Source organism: Eleutherodactylus coqui, chromosome 4, assembly GCF_035609145.1.
Source record: "Eleutherodactylus coqui strain aEleCoq1 chromosome 4, aEleCoq1.hap1, whole genome shotgun sequence".
NCBI lineage: Eukaryota > Metazoa > Chordata > Amphibia > Anura > Eleutherodactylidae > Eleutherodactylus > Eleutherodactylus coqui.
The window spans coordinates 32,408,002-32,431,164 of record NC_089840.1 but is presented as its reverse complement, the minus strand read 5'-3'; the positions used below and the strand labels follow the sequence as shown (position 1 = coordinate 32,431,164).

At 45.4% G+C, this 23,163-nt stretch overlaps 2 protein-coding genes across 3 annotated transcripts in view; one reads left to right on the top strand and one right to left on the bottom strand.

Moving 5' to 3' along the window:
* CMSS1 (cms1 ribosomal small subunit homolog) overlaps positions 1 to 23,163 on the top strand; it is a 262,721-nt gene that overhangs the window by 108,177 nt on the left and 131,381 nt on the right. The gene's annotated exons all lie outside the window — the stretch shown is intronic.
* Positions 1 to 23,163, bottom strand: part of LOC136624963 (filamin A-interacting protein 1-like) — a 172,529-nt gene that overhangs the window by 50,478 nt on the left and 98,888 nt on the right. The window contains exons 2-4 of the mRNA XM_066598898.1: positions 18,885 to 19,155; positions 17,209 to 17,382; positions 9,440 to 9,618 (exon numbers count right to left, since the gene is read on the bottom strand). Of these exons, the coding sequence (XP_066454995.1) occupies positions 9,440 to 9,618; positions 17,209 to 17,382; positions 18,885 to 19,145 (614 nt within the window). The 5' untranslated portion in view covers positions 19,146 to 19,155. The remainder of the gene's footprint in view (positions 1 to 9,439; positions 9,619 to 17,208; positions 17,383 to 18,884; positions 19,156 to 23,163) is intronic.

Below are 23,163 nucleotides of genomic sequence, written 5' to 3'. Positions count from 1 at the left end.
TAGGGGACTAGGCGTCTTTTTAGAACGCTATGATATTACAGGATATATACATTAAATAACCAGCGGGGTTGTTGATCTTGGCCTTGGAATCAGGTAGGAACAATCAAACGTTAATCCAGGGATTATTCTGACTGCCATTATGGAGTCGGGAAGGAATTTTTTCCCCCAAATGGGCTAAATTGGCTTCTGCCTCATTGTTTTGCTTTGTTTTTTTTGCCTTCCTCTGGATCAACAAGAGGGGATGGAAACGGGCTGAACTGGATGGACATAGTCTTCTTTTAGCCTAACATACTATGTAAGCATTGGACCCAACAAGGCAAGTGAGCGAGACTCCTAAAAACCAAGCGACTGTTGACCCATTTAAACAGACAGTCAACCTGAATGGAGGCGGGGTGGCCGGAAGAGATCTCCGAGGCGCTCCGCCTCTATTCCATGAGTTATTATCGCTCATTATTAAATGCTGCGTTCTTCCTCCTATTTATGATGTATGTTTAAAATGTAAATGTATTCCCATGTCTCTGCTGTGTTGGGTATAAGGCCTCCGGTACACTAATTCACCGGCATCACACGGCCCCATTATAGCCTATGGGTGTCCATGTGTTGTCTAATGCAAGTATCGCCTCTCGGGTCCAACTCGCATGGTAAATGTGCACCCGGCTAGTTATAATCTAGCCTATAGCTATAGCCTAAAGAAGCCTCTAAAGCGTGCATATATAATTTTTTGTTTCTCAGCCAATCAGGTTATCACCTCTGTAATACTTTTTGTCTTTTTTATCCAAGAGTATTTAACACTACGCAGATTTTTCTAGCTAACACGATACCACACTATTCCTGCTACGCACGCAAAACTGGGATTGCATCCAAAAATAAGACATCTAAAGCCGGCCACACACATCAGATAAATATTGGTCAAACCGGTTAAGGTCGCCAGGATTGGCCGCCCTTGTGAGGCGGGGCTCACGCCAGCACTGCTGCTTTCCTTTGTTCAGCTCTGTCCTTGGAGCTGAATGGTGAAAAATACTGGTAGTGCTGGATCGGGCGTATGCCGGACTCGAGTGCACTAGATGAACCCCACAGTCTAGAATGGTGTCTGTCTGGCTACAGGCATGTCCTCCAGTATTTTACTGGACAAAATAGCACCGCATGCTGCTCTACTTTGTCCAACATGTTTGCGCCGAAGGCTCTGAGCCTCCAACGCAGATGCGAACACAGCCAAACGTGTGTGAATAGAGATCAACAGTTTCTTAACCTTCGCTATTGGGGAATAGAAAGATCGGTTTGTTAAGGCCTTGTCTTTTTTTTCTATTAAAAACAGACTATATTAACAAAATTTATTTTGGTTTACAAAATATACCATCAGGGAATGACGCACAAGTTGCCACGGGAGGTGGTGAGTTCTCCTTCAATGATGGTCTTCAAGCGGAGGCTAGACAGACCTCTTTCTAGGATGGTTTAGTGATCCTGCATTGAGCGGAGGGTTGGAACCGATGACCCTGGAGGCCTCTTCCAACTCTACCATTCTAGCTCTCTATAAATATAACCTAACATTGAGGTGCATTAAGAAAAAAGGTGTGTGAAATAACATGAGTGGGTAGTTCCGTCTGCACTCCCATGTGTAAAAAACCACTTTGGTTAAATCCTAAATGGGGAGTAGACCCGCTCCACCCACCCAAAGCGAACAGGTAAAATACCCCGAACAATCTATACTGATAGCGATATCAAACAAACCAATGTGTAAGACCTGTTGGTCAAGCATGAAGCCATAGTGAGAACGTTGTAGTGGTCATCCTTATTTGTGAGTGCTGACTGACAAGTGGTTTAATTGTAGGGGGCGCACTGTAGATTGAGTTAGGTGGCTTGCTAGAAGACTATCCATGATTAATCATAAAGGAAGATCGAGTTGTAGATCAGGTGGTAAGAGGGATGACTGCTAGGTGCAGTGTATTCGGCTTTATTGGATCAACGGGAGTCTTTAGCTTACCCAAGCCAGGGCTTCCAGACAGAAGGTAACCCCTAGTGCCATTCTGCCAGCTACCAATCTCTTCAAAGTGACATCTGTAAGAGTTCATCTTTTTCATTAGGAAAGGTCGGGAGGTTTTGGGTCCTTCCATATTAAATGTTGTTAACCATCTCCAATCCAATTTGCTACCACCCACTTACTATCTGCTGAGAAACAACTGGCGCTGTCTGCTGGCTAAAGTCAGTACTATAATAGCTAACGCATCAGGCAGGTTCTAATAGCAGAGCAGTAAAGCCAACACAGTTGAATAAAAAACCCTGCCAGACGTCTTCCGGCATCAGAGCTGTGAAGGCTGAGGCCGGCTTCACACTGGCAAGGGCAATATCACCCTCACAATCCATGTGAAACCCCTGCATGCGAGGTGTTTTCATTTGAAATCCGCCTTGCATCACTGCGGGGAATCCCTTCACCCCCACGGGGAATCCCTTCACCCCTGCCGTATCTGAAGGGATTCCCCGCAGGGCTGAAGGAATCCCCTGCCACGGCTTTCACAGCCGCGGTAGAGGATCGCGGAATTCTCCCACTGCTACTGGCCCCATTAGAGACAATGGGTGAAGGGGCCATTGTAAAAAGGAACATGCTGTGTTTTTTTTTTTTTTTTTTTCACGCAACATTGTGTGAGTGAAAACATCGCAGATCGGAATGAAACCATTGAAAATCATTGGTTTCATAATTCTGCATCTTCACTCACATTGCGCGATTTTCTCGCCATTGTGAAGCCGGCCTGAATCATAAGGTTGGAAGGCATCCAACATTAGATCGGAAGGAGTTTATAGTTATATGGCGGTAATTAACATAGTGGGAAGACTTGTACAGAAGGGACACAGATGGGAGGTTGGTCTCCAAAGAAGCACCAAGTCCGGATGTAGTTTAATTGTAGTTGAACAAATGTTACTAATTTGTTCATTTATATTAGTCCAAAAGGGTTGTATAAGTGGGCATTCCCATCTAATATGTAATATGGTGCCCCTAAGGATGCCACATCTCCATCATCTATCTGAGGACACAAAATTTAGTTTGTACAAGCAGTCAGGCGTTCTGTACCATCTCATCAACCATTTATAGGAGTTTTCTTGAATATGGACACATTTCGTGGAACCTTGGGAGTCATTTAGTTTCCTCAAAATCTCCTGAGAAAGAGATATGTTCAATTCTTTCTCCCATTCTCTAATAAACCAGGACTAGAGATGAGCGAGCATACTCGCTAAGGACAATTACTCGATCGAGCATTGCCCTTAGCGAGTACCTGCCCGCTCGGAAGAAAAGATTCGGTGGGGAGAGCGGGGAGGAACGGAGGGGAGATCTCTCTCTTCCTCTCTCCCCCCCCCCCCCCCCGCTCCCCCCTGCTCACTGCCACAACTCACCTCTCACACGCGCCGGCAGCCGAACCTTTTCTTCCGAGCGGGCAGGTACTCGCTAAGGACAATGCTCCTAATTGTCCTTAGTGAGTATGCTCGCTCTTCTCTAACCAGGACTTGTGAGGAGAAGATTTGAGTAGATGGCCATCGTATAAGTGCAATATAAGTTTATCAGACTGTTATGGAAAAAAACAAGTAAAGGCCCATTTACACGCTTATTGCTCAGAATTCGTTCAAATGATGGCATATGAGTGATAATCGTTGCATGTAAACGCTGCCTTCGTTCACTCTTCGGCTCAACGATGATTTTAAGGTGAGCTTAAAATCCATTGTTCAGCCGGAGAGTAGATAACAGACCGCACGCTGGGTTCTGCATGGGAGTCAAAGATTACATTGTATTCTGACGACAGCCCTTGTGAGAACAATGCAGCTGTGTGCATAGCCCAGCCCACATAATGGGCTCCACAAACAGCTCCTGGAGGCCCTTTTACATGCAAATGAAGCTGATAAAGTGTTAATAGACATTCGTGTCCATTAACCCTTTATACAAAATGATCGTTAAAACTGTCACTCTTTCAATCGTTTGAAAGATTGTCTTTGCATGTAAATGGGCCTTTAGGTTGTCAAAAGACCAAACGTTCTTCATGGTTTTGACTGGGTTGTTGGTAAGTAATCTAATTGGTTATTCACCCTAGGTTCCTTTAGGATTTTATGAACTGTGTTTGTATCAAGGTTTCTCCATATATCTGATAACTTTTTAGGTTTATTTGTGAGTATATTTGGTATTATAGCGGGCTGATATCGAATGGATGAACCAAAAACATTCATTCCCAACCATTGACCAGGGCAAGCTTTACACCCAGCAAGCATGTAGTTTGATTGCATCACATTAAAATAATCGGTTGTCATCACTCCATGTAAATGGAGCTAATAATGCCGAAACGGCCGCTTGTCACGGGGGCATCATCTGAAAGCTAAAGCCCTGCTGTCTAATGACATTGGTGGTCTAGTGGCCTCCATAGTGCTGACAGGTCCCCTTGAAGTCTGTTAGCTGTACATAGACGATACACGTCATCCACTACCAGGACCTTATAAGTCAAACGCTCTGACACGAGTAACTGATTGAGGAGCCGTGGAGACCGGCCATATCTGCTGCATTTCCTTCTAGTTAACAATACGTTCCAGATGGGAACATTTGGGTGTGAGAACGCACATCCACTGATGCATCGATAATGTTTTACAAGCTCTGTGCAGCATCAACATTTTTTCTTGTACAGTAGCGGCTCGCTATCATACTGCGCTGAGATCATCTCACCGTAATAGTCCGGAGTGCATTTTACTTTGGGTTTAATATAAAAACATTCCCTTATAAAGAAGCAGCAAGGAGACGTTTACCGAGTGGCCGGATGCGCATCCCAAACCTTGTTTCATGGTTGTTAGTATTCGGCTCCGGAATCACAACCTTCTTTAATTAGTTTTGCCTTACTTTTTTTTTTTGGTGGCTTTTTCTGAATTTTTGGGGGGTTTGTGAGATTTTTTTTTTCAAATGGCCACTTTTAAAGCAAAAATGGCACCACTCTTGTCCATGGGCTGTGTCCGGTATTGCAACTCAGCCCCACTGAAGTGTAGCTTGTGGCTCTCGTGATGCAACAAGACCATGACAGATCTTGGAGTCTACCTCTGCTGGATGTTTATGCAGTTGGAGATATTTTTGAAATTGCTGTAGACAATATATGGAATATTGGGCTTCAGGATACTGCTATCACCGTGTTTGTGACTGGTCTGACCGCCATGTTATGACTTTGCTGTCGGTTTTCTCTTGCCGTACTTTGGCTATATGTTGCGACTGAAGAAACCAAGTTATGCATTGGTAGAAATGCGTCTGGGATGTAGTACTTGGGTTAATTGGATAAGCCTTTTGTTTTTTTTTGTACTGCTTTATATGTTCAAATGGCAGGGTTGTTCTTTTCAGGGCGGCCTCCCTGTAGGGGTCATTGTAGGGTTTATGAAGGGATCATATATATTTTTTTTTTCTTGGCCTTACTACAAGTGAAATCATAATGCTCCCAAGATGGAGAATATTGTTTGCATCCCATGGTCACAGTAACCGGGACTGTTTACTGGCTTTATCCATGCTGGAAAATCATCATGATCTGGGAATTGACCCTGAGTCAGTTGTTTGTACCTATATGATTTAAAGAGCCAGTTGCCAAGTTTAATCCTTATAAACCAGTGGCAGCATGTTATCAGTCAGTAGGACTATCCTACCTTTTGAAAAATCACATTTTTAAACCTCCCACGCCTTATGCACATTAGGTTCAAACTGTTGGTTGGACATACCAGGGCCGTTCCAGCTGCCAACAGTCTTCATTGTGATCCAGCCCTTCTGCCTCTAACTGATGTGAACCAAATCCTCTACAGGCTAGTGTAGACGTCCATATCCTGAAAGTCAGAATGGGACTAGCGCATGTGCAGAGGAGTCTGACCTGTTGTGCGCAGACTCATCAGGCTGCTCTGTGCATGCGCCATTCCCTCTTTGGCTTCCAGGACATCACTGTCTACACTGTCCTGTGGGTGACATAGGCAATGCATCCACGTCACTCAGAAGTGTGGGGGAAGTGATCACTCTGACAATTGCGGGCGATCAGAACGGTCTGGGTTTGTCCATTGGACCATTCACGCCCAATCTGCATACAACGCAAGAGGTTTAAAAAGTTAATTTCCAAAGTGTGATGGGTTAATGGTGCATAATGCATGGAAAGCTTTCCTACTGACATCATTTGGCCACTAGTTTCTAATGGTCATACCTGGTGACGGGTTCCCATTAGACATTTTCCTATATCTGCCTGCAAACATTAAAGTGACCCTCCAGTTTTGGGACCAAATAATTTTCCGGCGCAGGAGGAGGGGGTATATAACCTGCAGTTGTTCTCTGCTGCCCATCCTATCCATTGGTGCCAGGCCCCATTTTTGTCCATCCACGATGGCGGCAACAATTTTCTAATGCACCCTTGCACTGCTCTCTGATTGGTCAGTGCTGATCACATGTGCAGCTGTGACCAATCAGAGAGCAGACACAGTGCATTGGTAGTCTAAGACTAGCAATGCACTGTGTGGATTAGGTAGTCTGAAGATTGCTCAGCCATTGTGGTATGACCAAAAATGGGACCCGGAACTGGTGGATAATGACATAGCAAGGCAATATGTGCCCTTTCCGGTCCTGGGAACAGAATTTTTTCCCAAAACCAGAGGGTCGCTTTAATTCTGTTCCTGTGATTTATTTCCACGTATTACTATTCTCTGGCTAATAATAAATAGTCTTCTACGCGGTCATTTTTCCACACGTTCCACTTCTTTCAGTTGTCTTACGGTTTTGTACTTATTGATTTATGGCTGCTAGGCCCTAAATGAAATATTGAGTATCGAAATGAATGTGTATTCCCACCCAGAGTGAGTTTTGTAAATGATTATTCCGGACTGTTTCACATGGGTGATAAATGTGATAGCTGATGACTCAGCAGTATCGGCCGCTGCAATTTCCTACAAGAGCCGCGGCCCGTAGACTACCTGTCTGAGAAACACTTCATATTACACATTCCTGAGCCGCGCAGGGAAATTAGGAGACTTACACTAATGATGTTTGTGCAGTCATGCAGGGTGAGTTATGGGTCAGCGGCCATTTTTAGGTTTTGCGCTGATTTGCATTTTTCTTCACCGAATTGGAAAAGAACTTGGCAGAAGCTTTAGTTCTCCAGAGCTTTTGAATTGCATTAAGGGATCGACAAATTATAGTTTATTTTTTTTCTCTTGTCCTTGTTATTGGCATTGTTCACATAGGAGGCGCCGTTCATCACAGAGTACTAACACATCATTAGCAGCAATGGGGGGGGGGCAGAACATCTTAAAAACGGGTGGGGTGTTGACTACAATAGTAACATAGTAAGTAAGTCTGAAAAAAGACACCTGTCCATCCAGAGCAGCCTATTACCCCCAATGTTGATCCAGAGGGAAAAAAATAGCAATGAGGTAGAAGCTAATTTTCCCTATTTGAGGGGAAACATTTTCCTTCCTGACTCCAATCTGGCAAAAGAAAAAATCCCCGGATCAACAACCCGTCTAAAGTTATTAATGCTTATAACATAATATTGTATTGCTCATCATTTTAATTGAATTCCCCATCACCACATCCTCAGGCAGAGAGTTCCACAGTCTCGCTGCTCTTACAGTAAAGAACCCCCTTCTATGTTGGTGTTTAAAATAGTAGTTGACAAAGATCTAATATAAGTAAAGTAAGACGAAAACAGTAGTGTTTTAGGTATATTGTAGAGAGGACCTGACACTGACAACTGGGTGCTACCCTTCCCCTTGTTGAAAGGGTGCCCCTTTTGTAACCGGATACCCCTGCACCCTTCTCAAGAGACTTTAAGCTTATCAAGAACTTGAGTTCTGCTATTATGTCTTTTCATAGAAGCTGCAAAACATTAAGTATGTTACTGTCATTGTAAGGAAAGCGGGCGAAATAAATTTGAGGGCTTTTTACCTCGGGGCTGGCAAGAGGTAAGAGATCTATGTAAGATCGAAGGTAGCCTTACGGCCGTGTTGTAGTTCATGAAGGAAAAGGAAGTTTGTGGATGGCCTCAGATCCTCTGCATCGGTCGCTGGCCAGCAGAACTATCGGACAGCGTTCCGCAGAAGGACCACCGGAGCCTCCAAGTTGGCAGATACCCTACAAGGGAGGACACTGAGCATAGTGCAGGATTTGCTGGTGTGGAAAACGCTGATTAGGCCGGTTTCACTTCTGTCACCAATCCGGCTGAAAATAGTGTAAGAATAAGCTTTTTCTTCCAGCCTAAAGCCGGGCAGCTGGGCGAAAAACAGGCGGGCCCCATTATAGTCAATGGAGTCCATCTGGCGCAGTTTCGTTCAGAGACGGAGTTGTTCGGTCCCGGGGATTTCCCTTTCTTGCTCTCCGGCTGGAACAGAAAAAAGGAATCCCCGGCGCAGATGTGAAACCATCCTTAGTTCTGCTTTACAAGAAGCAGAACTCTATATGTCCCCAATGTGGGGAAGCGCTGTGACCGGCCCCTTGCCAGAGCCCACCCACTACTTTATTATCCAAACCCTCTGGAACTGCACAACCCTGGTTACCCCGTGTGCCATGCCCTCCGGCTTGCTCATCCCTGAACTGTCTAGTATTGCCTATGCATAGGAGACTCAGTGCATGGACAAGGGCATTAGTAACGCCCATTCCTTAATTTAGTCATACATTTCCAGGAAGAGTAACAAAGGCACAACACAACACAGAGTTGCTCCAGAATTGCTGTAGAACCATATAGAAGGTATAATATTGGTTGGTAACAATGTAATATTCCTTTATCTTCTCAAAGGGCTTTTCCTGGAGTAAACCATTGATGACCTATCCTCAGGAGCGGTCATCTTTAGTTAATTATCTAAGTCCACTGCTCTGGATCCCTGTTGATCAGGTGAATGAAGTGACAGTAACCTTTGATGAGCACCGCTGCTACTTCAGTCCATACCAGGCACAGTGACGTACATTGTATAGTGGTTGTACCAGTTATTGCAACTCGGCCCAATTCACTTGAATGGAACTGAGCGGCTCTCAGGTCACATGACCAACGAATGTCACATCATCGGCCTGAGAAGAGGCTGCAGTGCTCACCTGAGCGCTGCGGGCTCTTCAGCTGATCGGTAGGGATCCCGTCACAGAGACATGACAGATGATTGTGTTGGTGGAGTCCATGAACTCCACCAATATCCAAAATTAGATTCCAAATCTTCATTTTCATCACACAACGTTGTAATGGAAGAGGCCCTAATGGAACAGGTTGTCATGTAGACACAACTCCTTCAATAGGGCACTTTTCCGCTGAAGCAAATATATAGTACATATAACATAAGCAGCATAAATCTCTATTTGTCCCTTATACGGTTAATCTAATACAATTATGTCCCCGTACCTCCTTCACAGGGTGGCAGCGGCGGTCTGTACTTTGGGGTTCTTCAATGTAATACTTGGTGACAGAAGTCTCTGCACTCTTACCTTTCTCGCTCTTGCTCCAGCAGATTGGTGAACTCGTCGCTCTTTTCCATGTACTCGGTGTGTTTTCTTTTTTCATCCTCTAAGTCGTACAAAGTTTCCCTTTGGGACTTCTCCACCATTAGAAGTTGCTCTAGCATCCTCTTGTGGGTTTCCTTGTGCTTCTCCACAACCTTATCCAGCTGTATAATAGAATACAGAATAGTTAGTACCCAGTTTCCCTAAAAATAAGACCGACCCCCAAAAATAAGCCCTAGCCTAGGGTTCGGTCCAGATCCCTCCCGCTGCTCTTTAGAGGTTCGGCACTGTTCCAGCAGTCGTCAGCCACTCGTACAACATCACTTCCTGGTTACCGGATTCATACATCCCACCTCCAAGAAGCGATGGCTTGTGATTGGCTGAGCAGCGGTCGAAAAACCAATCGATGCAATGCTGCACAAACCAAAGCGATGGCTGTGATTGGCTGCGGCTCAGCCAATTCCTAAATACTGCCTCTACAACACGACGGCTGTTGATTGGCTGAGCAGCAGTGGAAGAACCAATCAATGCAGCACTTGATAAACCAATCACAGCCATCACATTGGTTCATCCAATGCTGCATTGATTGGCTGAGCAGCGGTCGAAGAACCAATCACAGCCATCGCTTCCCGGAGGCGGGATTTATGAATCCCGTACCAAGTGATGTATGAGCAGCCAAAGACTGTGGAGAGCAGCGGGAGGGACCTGAACCAAGCCTACTAGGTCACTATAGTACTTACCCTGAAAATAAGACCTAGTGTCTCACTTGGAGCAAAGATTAGTATACAACAAGGTCTTATTTTCAGGGAAACACGGTAATAGTCCTGTGTATTGTAGGGTAGGGTCCTACAGTGAAGCTGCGGCCAATGCCGGAAGATTTTTGGCAAGAGTAAATCCTCCGAAAGCTGATGTGAACAGACCCTTACACATAATGCATTCATTGACTAATGTCCAATCAGCTGTGTAGTGGGCGATGTCGATGGAATGCAAGTTTTTGCAGCCCCTTGTGTTGAGAGATGTGGACCAGAATTTTTAGATCTGTAGTTTTAGGTCTCAGATTTTAGGTCTCAGGTCTCAGACTCGTCCTCGGAGTTTTGCCACAGATGAAGTGTCAGATCCACGTTGGAGTTGCCACTTTTTGTGTTTGTGTGCACATGGCCAAATAGACTTCACGAATCACCAATTCATGTAACTCTTTATATCATGGAAGAACGTTTGTTGCTGCGTCTTGAAAGTGATCCAAAGAATCATTAAGAACTAATAACGAGTCTTGGTGAGTTTGTTCTTTCTCAGCATCTTCGGGATTAATCACATTACTCCTCTCTACCAGATTTAGGCCGGAATGCGAGGTCTTAGCACTTTATAAATTACTTACACATTAGGCGCTAATGAGATATTGTATCTCACACTGAGAGGAAACTGTGAAGTCACACAGGTCTGATGATGTGCCGTAGTCTGTGTGCTAAATACCAGCAATGGGTGAAGCCTAGGAAAACACAATAATTGGCTAGAAAAGAGCGTTTCACACATATAACGCTGATGAACCTGGCCTATTCGATCACTGGCCTGACATTAGCTGCTTGGTAATAAAGGGGTTGTCCAGTTGTAAACTGTTGATGGCAAATCCTCACATAATAGATCAGTGGATGTCTGTCACCAAGGATCCTCTCTGATCAGCTGTTCCCTAGGTCTGCAGACACTGAGCTGATTTCTGCAGAAAGCAGACAGCTCTGTTTTCACTGCAGTGGCCAGTCTTGATATTGCAGCTAAAGTCTCCATCCATTTTAATGGGAATATAACCTGCAATACCCAGCCTGGCCACTGCAGTGAAAACAGAGCTGTCTGCTTCCTGCAGAAATCCGCTCGGTACACGAGTGCAGCGGCCTGGCAAACACCTGATCTGCAGGGGTCCCGTGTGATGGACTTCCACCAATTTATTGTTGATGACCTATCCTGTAAACAACAAGCGTGCTATGTGTAAAAGTGCACTCTAACTATTACTTGTGCTTCGAAATTACACTAACTGCAGGCTGGCAACACAAAGTTATGTTACGCGCCTGTTTTGGGGTTTCTTGCGAGTTGTATGACCGAGTCCATACTGCCCTAAAGTAATGCTTTAGTACTGGCACATACAGCTTCAGTACTATCTCTTGTGACCACCTGCACACAAGCGGATTCTTGCTGCGGAATACGCGGCAGGCGTCCGCACTGCGAATTCCCAGCAAATACCGTTCATAGCATGCTATGCGAAATCAACTTTTCCTGCACACGAGTGGGAAGCAAGTGCGGTTTCCGCTTGCAGAGGAAAAATCGCAGCATGCTCCATTTTTGCGTGGACAGCTTCCATTGAAGTCGATGGAAGCCGTTTGACCCGTGACCCTTCGGCAATGACATTGCAGAGAGGTCGCAGATACCTGCATCATCGAATAGCGACGGCGCTGGAAAAATAAGCATTTGAAAGAAAAAATCTGTACGGCGCATGTCCGGCGGCCAATGAGCACTGACGAGGACTACCAGCTGAAAATTAAAGAAAGCAGGCACGGCCGCGGTCAGGGCCAGATTCTGCTGCGGGCTACCGCACGCGAAATCCAGCTCTGCCGTGTGGAGGCGGTCTTACAGTAACGCTTTAGTCCTGGTACATACAGGTTCGGTACTATTAGGTTCTGGACTTTTTACAGTATCTCTTTCGTGTTTGTACATACAGGTTCTTTAGTATTTGTACATATGTCGCGGGTTGGGGTATGGAGACATATGATGCAGGATACGATGCAGCAGACGGAGTAACCAAAGTTTACAATATTTCTTTAAGAACACGTTAATAACTGTGAACAATAGTAATGAGTAAACAATTGAAATTTTACCTACGACTTTCTAAACACAATGTACTATCAACAATAGCATAGTAATACCACTCTGAGCAATAGCAATAATGTGCCGCTACGAGCAATATAATCTGACAGAAATCAAAATACTAACGTCCACCCGTCCGTGAGTGAGTGAGTTACATGCTCCACCCCTGATGACATGATGGTGACGTCATCAAAGGGCCTAAAACATAAAACATGCAGAGCCTGACAGCAACCATGTGCTTACATTACCTGTGGTGATGTCACCATCATGTGATCAGTCACCAAGCTCTGAGCTCCGCCCCTGATTACATGACTGTGATGTCATCAAAGGTCCTTCATATCTGTGCAGATTATGGGTGGACTACATTCCCTACAAATCCCCACGGCCTCAGTTACTATGGCATACTAACAACCACCAGTCCGTAAGTAAATGACTGAGTTACAAGTGAAGATGCCACTGTCATGTGATCAGTCACGTGTGTGAGAGGAGGCCGGGGTCACATGACCAGGGATGATGATTGTGTGCGGGACTCTGCAGTGCTGGTCATGATCCCTGTTGTATGGGATGAAAAATGTATGTAGTAGAGCTGTATGTGATGTACATATAGCAGAGCTGTGTGTATGTGACGTGCGTGTAGCAGAGCTGTGTGGCGTATTTGTACTAGTACTGGTAATTTCCTAATAATTAACAGTACTAGTACAAATTATGGAACAGTCACCCTTATTAATTTCCCTGAACAGTCAACCTTATTAATTTCCAATGCTCAAGCATTGGAAAGTTGTCCGTTATCTAATATCCATAGCACAGTACCATTGTTGTCGTTGGCCTACTGGCTAACTATTTATTTCGATTTGTAAAGTTATTGCTGAGGCCGGCCTCACTTTCGCTTTGATGTGATTCAGTCGCAGCTTTTACTGACCCTAGTGATTTCTGTAGCGGTTTCCAGCGTTAAGCGCTACTCACCACTAATTTCTCTGTCTCCTCGTCAGTGCTGATTGGCCCTCTATAGCTCAGAGCCGTTTAGATCCCTATCTTTCTCCCCTCCGGCAGCTCAAGCAACGGCACTCCAGGCCTTCCTTCCAGTCCCTGCTTCTCACTTTCCAGTTCGGTGCTCACCCAGTCTTCTAGTCTTTTCTCACAGTCCTTGAGCGCCTTCACAGCCCACTGTGCAGCCAAAATTCTCTGTTACATTAGAACATCATCCAAGCAGTTCCCCATGAGCATGCTCAGTTCTATTGCGCCAAGTTTTGGTGCAATTTTGGGCACATGGGGTGCTTTTGGCACAATTTCTGGCGCATCTCTCCAGTCCATCTCAATGGCAACATTAACCCCTTGGAGTGGGACCCTTACAGATACAAGTTCTGTACTATTACAGTAGTTGCTGCTCATTTCCTCCCCCCACAGTATAACATGGAACCTGATTAACAACTGTTTAGTTAGCCGTAAAGGGCGCCATTTACGTAATACAGCTTGTTTTTCTATGGGTTTATTTATATACCGGCTATCATTGTTAAAACATCTCCCTCCACCGTATCTGTTATTTAACAAGCCGTATATATTGTTTATCCAACGAAGGACTTTTTCTCTGCCCTTTTGAGGTTTCTGTGTATTCTTTGGCTAATCTCCACTAGAGCAAAAAGAGAAAAACAAACTAATTTCTTCCCATCTGTCCATTTATAGTGTTGGTCATTATTGGTGATATTGACCTTGTAAAGCATCTTCCATTAGTGGTGGCTTTTATACCGATGTTTGCAAAGTGTAAAATGCTTACATGTGGGGTAATTGCTGTATTGTGTCAAGTGAGCGAAAACAATCAAAGCCTATTGAAGGTTGAACTTTGGTAAAAGTTTAGCCTGAACATGGACCTCGAGTGGTGTCTCAACGAACTTGCTATAATTCTTCTTCTACTCCTTATCTTCATTTTTTATTCTCCTTCTACTTTTTTCTTCCTCCTTCCTTCTTAAAGGGCGAAAAAAAGGAGGTGGTGGCAAAGAAAGGGAATATATTCATCCCACTACCCGCCCTCCCCCCTTCCCTTCCCTCCCCTCCCCCCCTTCCCTCCCCTCCCCCCCTTCCCTCCCCTCCCCCCCTTCCCTCCCCTCCCCCCCTTCCCTTCCCTCCCCTCCCCCCCTTCCCTTCCCTCCCCTCCCCCCCTTCCCTTCCCTCCCCCCCTTCCCTTCCCTTCCCTCCCCCCTTCCCTCCCCCCTTCCCCCCCCTTTCCCCCTCCCTCTTTTCTCCCCCCCCTCATTTCTCCCCCCCTTCTTCCCCCTTTCTCCTCCCCTTCCCTTTCCCCCCACCCCCTTCCCTTTCCCCCCACCCCCTTCCCTTCTTTCTTCTTCTGTTGTACAGGGCTTTTATGACTCTTCAACAGTGTTATATACCAGTTTTAGGGGTACTGGTAAAGTTCTTGTTCGAATTATTGTGGACCCAACAAAACTTTTTGCCAAATTTTGGCAAAGCAGTTGAACCAAACTCTTCAAATACAGCAATAGCGAGGAGTGAATTTTTGGAGAAAATTTTTTTGCTTCGTTTGGTATCCCTTTTGTTTTCTTCACATTGTGTGCCCACATTACAGCATTTTCCCTTGAACTCCCAGTAGTAGCTTGGTATCATTGTATAACATTCCTAAAACAGATTTTTTTTAAAGAAATATCTTTTTGCGATCATGCACCCAAAAAAGTATGATTAATGAAGTTACCTAATAATTAGGCCATCAATGTCTGATCTTTGGGTGTCAGACTCGCATGACTCCCACCATTTCCATCAAAACTGGTTCATTTCACTTTTGACTGCTGCTTGGGTGATGTGTCATGTGTTACGGTTTTTACATAGGCATTGAAATCCAACGCCCTGATCCTTCTCTCCCCTGACCTAATCTGCTAGTAAAGAATGGATGCGCCTCCATCCACACTGGAGAGTTGTTCAGCCCCACTGTTATTGTTGGGTTTGGACGACTACAATCTAGTGTTTTTAGAGGCTTTTACAGTACGCTGTTTTATATTTCTGGGTAGTTGATTTTGTTTTGCCTTGTATTGTCCTTTAGTTATTGTCTATAATCTTTTCTGTATGATCGGACCGCACCAACCTTAAGAAATGTCATCGCCCGTGTGTACGTTGGCAGTCTTCGTAGGCAGCACCATTGTCTAATCCAGCACATGACGGTCATTCCTCCCGGTATCATGGTCATATAGGGATATGAAGTCAGTCTACCGAAATTCCTAATCGGGGAACGAGCCACAATGCAAGTTATGTAGAAAGAAATGTAATGAAAGTCAGGACAATATCCTGCCGAGGGCCCGGCCAAGCGCTGACATCATGTCCACATGTCAAAATGGATTTCTACCACTTCAAGCCTACAGAGAGACATCTTTGTAAATGGCTGAAATATTAGTCTTTCCAAGTTAACATTTCAAGTTTTAATTGAAAGCAGATAGAGTTCAACGGGAAAGGTTAGCGTGTAACAAGAGTGCTATGTCTGAGCGAGCGGCGCAAGCGACGTGGTGACTGGCAGCTATTGAAGCGCCATTTCAAAGAAATATATTATCTGCTAGTTTTCATTACTTCAAATATTGTTTTTTGCTTTAAAAGCTTAATAACGGCGTGATTTATGTGGGGGCTGATGAATTAGAGCAATGATAGAGGGAGAGTTCTTCATCTTGGTAGTTGGGAACAGCAGCGAGAATTGTATTCTTATTACTTCCATGGTGTCGGGTGTCCCTGGCATGGGGAAAATAAATATATGTGGTTTATATTAGGAAACCTATTCCTTGGGCTACGATTACTAACACGACTGTTGGGGTTACGTGACTCGACGTACTTGAACAGAACTTTACACCACTTCGCCGCCGCGGCAAGCATGCAGGGATTTTCACTTCTAGCTTCAAGCTATTCTTGCTCTTCATTTTGAAGGTGGCCATTTATAACCCTAACGAATATTCATCATATTGCATCTACCTTCGGAATGGCAGCCTTCGTGGTCGGTAAATTAGAAGACCGCTTTCTATCTGCAATTCTCTATCACAGTTTAGTTTTTGTATTTGATGTGCCAACCACACGATGACTGCTTATCTCTAGGAGTCCAAGGGCGGAAATCCACAATTCGGCCTCCCCACTGCACAACACTTGGACGTGCTGTATGAATGTCCATTCACTTTCCAATCCCCACCCCTTCCCGACATGGCTGAGTGTTCATGTCTTTAGGGAAGTAATCTACAAGCAGACAACTTTGGCTTATCTCCTGGGGAACAAAAACATCAGTTGTTGAAATTCAGCGATCTTATGATCCTTCTTTCCCCAGTATTATCTGTTAGGGAAAGTTGAGTCGCCTTACAAACTCTCCTCCCAGATCTGTATTCGGGTCTCAATTGGCAGTTCTGTATGTTCTAGCATGAAAATGTTTGACTATTATCACAAAACTAGTAGGAACCGTGAAAATTATCACATAGTAGTAAAAAGATATACAACTATCGAAAATAGGCAGATTAGTCAATAATCATAGAATCATAGAATGGTAGAGTTGGAAGGGACCTCCAGGGTCATTGGGTCCAACCCCCTGCTCAGTGCAGGATCACTAAATCATCCCAGAGAGATACTTGTCCTTCCTTTATTTGAAGACTTCCGTTGAAGGAGAACTCACCGCCTCCCGTGGTAACCTGTTCCACTCCATGATCAGCATCAAAGTTTTTTTTTAATATCTAATCTGTGTCCCCTCCCTTTCAGTTTCATCCCATTGCTTCTAGTCTTTCCTTGTGCAGATGAGAATAGGGCTGATCCTAATGCAAATAGGGAATATAACATTGGCCCCTCCCAAGGAATTTGAGTACAAAAATGATTATGTAAGCCCCACAACATCTGAGGAGTGCTGAACCCCCTTTCTTTAGGGGCTGTAATCTAGTTATACGCACCTCATACATTGGCTTTTCGTAGATATCTTCTTGCCACTGTGTAGCGTTTGCTTGGATTGCATCTCTCTGAAGGGCCTCCAGCACCCGTTTTGGAGTTACAAACCCATATTGGGCTTCTAGTAACGCCAAGTCAATTTTTTCTGCCTTTAGCACAGATATAACTTCATCTCGAGCCTAGAAGAGGGTAAAAAACATACATGCTTATGTCAGTCTAAATTACATCAACCGAAGTTGTCTAAAGTACACATACTTTACAATTAAAGTCGACCAAACCCACTGATTATGGTGGGACTCTTTGACTATCTTATGTGTATATGAGGTTTGTGCCGACTCTCCCTCAACATCAATCGGCATATTGAATTACCTCTCTGGAGATAAGCCGCCACTAGAAATGTCTGGCATCGGCTTTTTCTCCTCCCCATATTAAGAGTGCACTATCCTACCAAAAGTACTTGGACCCCTGAGTAAGTATTTATTTCTATATGTTAATACTTAGTGGGGCTTCTTTGGCCCTAATGACATTGAATACTCTCCGTGGCATACTTTCTACTAATGTCTGATACACTTCAGCTGGTACTTCCGTCCATTCATCGTGCAAACGTCTGACGAGTTCTCCCAAAGAAGATGCATCAGCCCTTCTATAATGGGGCAAGGATCATCATCATTGGACAGTTGAGCAATGGAAGAACATTCTATGGAGTGATGAATTGTGCTACTCCATCTTCACATCAAATGCATGTACCTGGGTGTGGAGGAGCATGAGGAACAGCTTCTGCCTAAATGGTCAGCCATACTTCCAACAAGACAACGCGCCTGGTCACAAATCCAACGCTGTTTTAGATTAGTTTGAGGATATGGATGTTCCATGATTGGACCGGCTGCATGACCCGAACCCTACTGAACATCTTTGGGTTAAGTTAGAACGTTGGGTCAAGAGATATGAGCAGCATCCATCATTTTGATCCTTTCCCAGTTGTCCAATTACTTTTGGAAGGATAAGTACATGAACAGTCTGCCACACCAAGAATATACAGGGGCGACAAGAGAAATAGTTGATCAGTTGACGTGTATTGAAAGTGTCTGTTAACCATCTGAATGGGCACTACAGTTACCACAGTGTTTGTATGGTCAGTGAACCCAACTCTGTATATAGTCAAATGTATGGAGGAATCCAATATAAAGGATAGCATCAGAACAGAGTAGTAGTAGACTTATAATTGACTTCACATAGGAGAGTTGGATGGACTTTCGTATTCCTGGAGGTGTTTCTAAATCCCCAACAACTATGGGAAACATCAGTTGGGGGCATCACCGAGATTTGTTGCATTATGGACGTCATTTTTATTTATGGACATGCTCTTATTACATGGGGAATAACCGCTCTAGATTGTTGTAAAGCATTTGACTATAAATTAGGCAATTGTAAAAAAAATGTTGACGTGGAAATGATGGTCACAATGTACCATAAAGCAAGAACTTTACTTCCCACAGGGCAGAAAGCCATTGAACTGAACCTAATATTGTCTTCCCGGCCGGTGATGGGAGAGGATATGCATACCATGAACATGTAATAATGACAGCACGTTTAGATATGATTTATACGATCAGCAGATGCTGGCAATTCAAGCCCGTATGTATAGTCCAAATCTACCGTCTGCTTATGATATACGACTCACTTGGAGCTCTCCCTCCAGCACGCTGAGAAGGAACAGTAGGTCATCTCGAGAAAGGTCGTCTGCCTTTCTGTTGGAGGCCTTTTGTTTCCGATCTGATTTCTGGTTCCTTAGGATCGTTCCCGTCTCGGAGATATAGTCTCGTTCCTTCTTGCGCCTTCTTTTGATGGTATCGGAATCCCCCTGGATGTGTTCGTAGACATCGGCTTCTCTACTTGTCATGGTCTTGTTTGGACACTCACTGCTGGTATTTTTCGGGCGCATTATTAGCCAGCTGCAGAAACAAAAATTAATAGAAGAATTATGGTTTTCTAGAGTGGACATAACACTTATAGCACCAACATAATCCGTAGGGCTGTACAGGGTTTATAAACTTTCAGATCATGACCATTCAGTAGCAGATCTCTGCTCTACGATGATCTGTCCACTCCCAACTTCTTAAAAGGGGTCACGAGTGGAGCAAACTCCAGGAAATATCTAAGGCTTGAGACCCAGGTTGTATACTGAGGGCTCAAATAGCCTTGACAAGGGTTACGGAAGGTAAGTGGAGGTTCTGCCAGCCAGGTGACCCACCAATGGTGGGCAGACTAAATATGTGGGTGATGAAAGCTGGTACCCTGGTGCAACTATCCAATGAAAGTCATAAAGTATCACAGCCCTGTTTGTCTCTGCTCACTGTTTTCATCAGCACTTTTGTGTTCGTACGGCCAATACCCCAAGAGTGATCTTTTTGTAAACCCAGTTGTAAACTAATGATGGCCTATCTTCAGGAGAGGCAATCAATAGTAGATTGGTGGTGGTCCGCAGCCTAAGATAATCATTTATTAGCTGTGTGCTAGGCAGGTGATCTCATGTACTGAGCTGATTTTTGCAGGAAGCAAGCAGCTCTATTCTCACTGCAGTGGCCAGACGTGGTACTGCATGCCGAATTCCCATTCACTTCAATGGTAACTTTTCTGTGCAATACCAAGTCTCGCCACTGCAATAGGAATGGAGCTATCTGCTTCCTGCAGAAATTCAACACTTGCTCAACTCGCAGCTGATCGGCAAGGAGACCCCCACCAGTCTACTACTGATGGCCTATCTTGAAGGTAATCAATAGTTTGCAACTGTACATCCCTTTAACCACTTAACGCAAAATGATGTACTTGTACAGCATCTGTAGGGTGTAGCTGGTTGGCCAGTGTTTTCTCTGCAGAACTTCAGCTGTGACTGGCTGTTTAAAGGGGTTTCACAGGACTAAATTATTTATTACCAGGGGTCTGCCGCTTTGGATCCCCACCAATCAGCTAATCAAAGAGGCCATGGCGCTCATGTGAGCACAGTGGCTTCTTCTCAGGTATGTGACATCATGTTCATCGGTCACATGGCCTCAGAACAACTCTGTCCCATTTCAGTGATTGGGACTGAGCTGCAATACCAGGCACAGCCACTGTACAATGCATGGTGCTGTGCCTGGTATGGACTAAAGTGACAACGCTGCTCACCTGTCAATTCTAGCAGCTGAACGGCAGGGATCCTGAGCAGTAAGTCCCCGTCGATCAGCTATTGGTGACCGATTCCTGAGCTTAGGTCATCAATAGTTTAGTCGCGGAAAACCCCTGTAACCCAACTCAGATGCGTCCCTCTGTCACAATTGTAAGGTGCCTAATAAAGGCCCCCAGGCCATGATGACATGCCTATTGGACCATGCCAAAAGCATGGCTAGATAATCAATGTATGTATCTATATGTGTTTGTCTAAGATGTATCACTTTGCAGAATGCACAGAACTTTCTAATTCTTCCTGATTGTATATCGTACCGGATTATTGTGTAGGTCTTGCGTAGTAATAAATAGGCAGAAACTGGGAAATTAAATTTTTTGCATTATTTAATTTAATCTATAAAATTTACCACACCTACTCCCCACCCCCTAAAAAAATGACTCCTCTAATTCCCTTGCAAGTAGCCATGCTAAAAATGTGTACATTTTCTGATGCCAATCTAGCGCTACGAGGGAACTGCCCACATCTTCAGGTCTTATGAGCCCTTTCTGTAGGAGTTTTACAGTCGCCGTCATTATATTTCCCCCCTCGATCGGCTGATGGTATTGTGCAGAGCAACGAGCAAAGCCATCGATAAGAGTACTTAAAATAGTGAGGAGAGCACCATTAGCCCATTGATTTGTGACACAGGCACAAAGGGGTTAAAAACTAATTTCACTCAAATGTATGTAATAAGAGTCGCGGGTGGTGGTGCGACTCAGATTCAGGATGGTGCAGCAGCTGACAGACGGAAACACGTTTTTTTCATAAAACTGAACGTCAACCCATTTGGTCCCTCCACAGGAGGTTAGCTGTAACTGTAGCAAAATCTTTTTCAACAGTAGGTGCAGCGAGTTCAAACTCTGGCTGCAGCAGGTCACCTATTCGCTAATCACGGCCGTTGTCTACCATCATATTCTACTTCACGTAAATCGGACCTCTTCCCGGGTTCTCACACCATTGCCCCATCCACTTTTTTGGGCTTGTATGGGTTCTCGCACTATTGCCTCATCCGCTCCTTTGGGCTTGCATGGGTTCTCGCACTATTGCCTCATCCGCTCCTTTTGGCCTTGCATGGGTTCTCGCACTATTGCTCCATCCGCTCCTTTGGCCTTGCATGGGTTCGCACACTATTGCCCCATCTGTTTCTTTGGCCTTGCATGGGTTCGCACACTATTGCCCCATCCGCTCCTTTGGCCTTGCATGGGTTCTCGCACTATTGCTCCATCCGCTCCTTTGGCCTTGCATGGGTTCTCGCACTATTGCCTCATCCGCTCTTTTGGGCTTGCATGGCTTCTTGCACTATTGCCTCATCCGCTCCTTTTGGCCTTGCATGGGTTCTCGCACCATTGCCTCATCCGCTCCTTTGGGCTTGCATGGGTTCTTGCACTATTGCCTCATCCGCTCCTTTTGGCCTTGCATGGGTTCTCGCACTATTGCCCCATCCGCCCCTTTGGCCTTGCATGGGTTCGCACACTATTGCCCCATCCGTTTCTTTGGCCTTGCATGGGTTCGCACACTATTGCCCCATCCGCTCCTTTGGCCTTGCATGGGTTCTCGCATTATTGCTCCATCCGCTCCTTTGGCCTTGCATGGGTTTGCACACTATTGCCCCATCCGTTTCTTTGGCCTTGCATGGGTTCGCACACTATTGCCCCATCCGCTCCTTTGGCCTTGCATGGGTTCTCGCACTATTGCTCCATCCGCTCCTTTGGCCTTGCATGGGTTCTCGCACTATTGCCCCATCCGCTGCTTTGGGCTTGCATGGGTTCTCGCGCTATTGCCTCATCCGCTCCTTTGGGCTTGCATGGGTTCTCGCACTATTGCCTCATCCGCTCCTTTTGGCCTTGCATGGGTTCTCGCACTATTGCCTCATCCGCTCCTTTTGGCCTTGCATGGGTTCTCGCACTATTGCCTCATCCGCTCCTTTTGGCCTTGCATGGGTTCTCGCACCATTGCCTCATCCGCTCCTTTGGGCTTGCATGGGTTCTTGCACTATTGCCTCATCCGCTCCTTTTGGGCTTGCATGGGTTCTCGCACTATTGCCTCATCCGCTCCTTTGGCCTTGCATGGGTTCTCGCACTATTGCCTCATCCGCTCCTTTTGGCCTTGCATGGGTTCTCGCACTATTGCCCCATCCGCCCCTTTGGCCTTGCATGGGTTCGCACACTATTGCCCCATCCGTTTCTTTGGCCTTGCATGGGTTCGCACACTATTGCCCCATCCGCTCCTTTGGCCTTGCATGGGTTCTCGCACTATTGCTCCATCCGCTCCTTTTGGCCTTGCATGGGTTCTCGCACTATTGCCTCATCCGCTCCTTTTGGCCTTGCATGGGTTCTCGCACTATTGCCCCATCCGCCCCTTTGGCCTTGCATGGGTTCGCACACTATTGCCCCATCCGTTTCTTTGGCCTTGCATGGGTTCTCACACTATTGCTCCATCCGCTCCTTTGGCCTTGCATGGGTTCTCGCACTATTGCCCCATCCGCTCCTTTGTCCTTGCATGGGTTCTCGCACTATTGCCCCATCCACTCCTTTTGGCCTTGCATGGGTTCTCGCACTATTGCCCCATCCACTCCTTTTGGCCTTGCATGGGTTCTCGCACTATTGCCCCATCCACTCCTTTTGGCCTTGCATGGGTTCTCGCACTATTGCCTCATCCGCTCCTTTGTCCTTGCATGGGTTCTCGCACTATTGCCCCATCCGCTCCTTTGGCCTTGCATGGGTTCTCGCACTATTGCCTCATCCGCTCCTTTGGC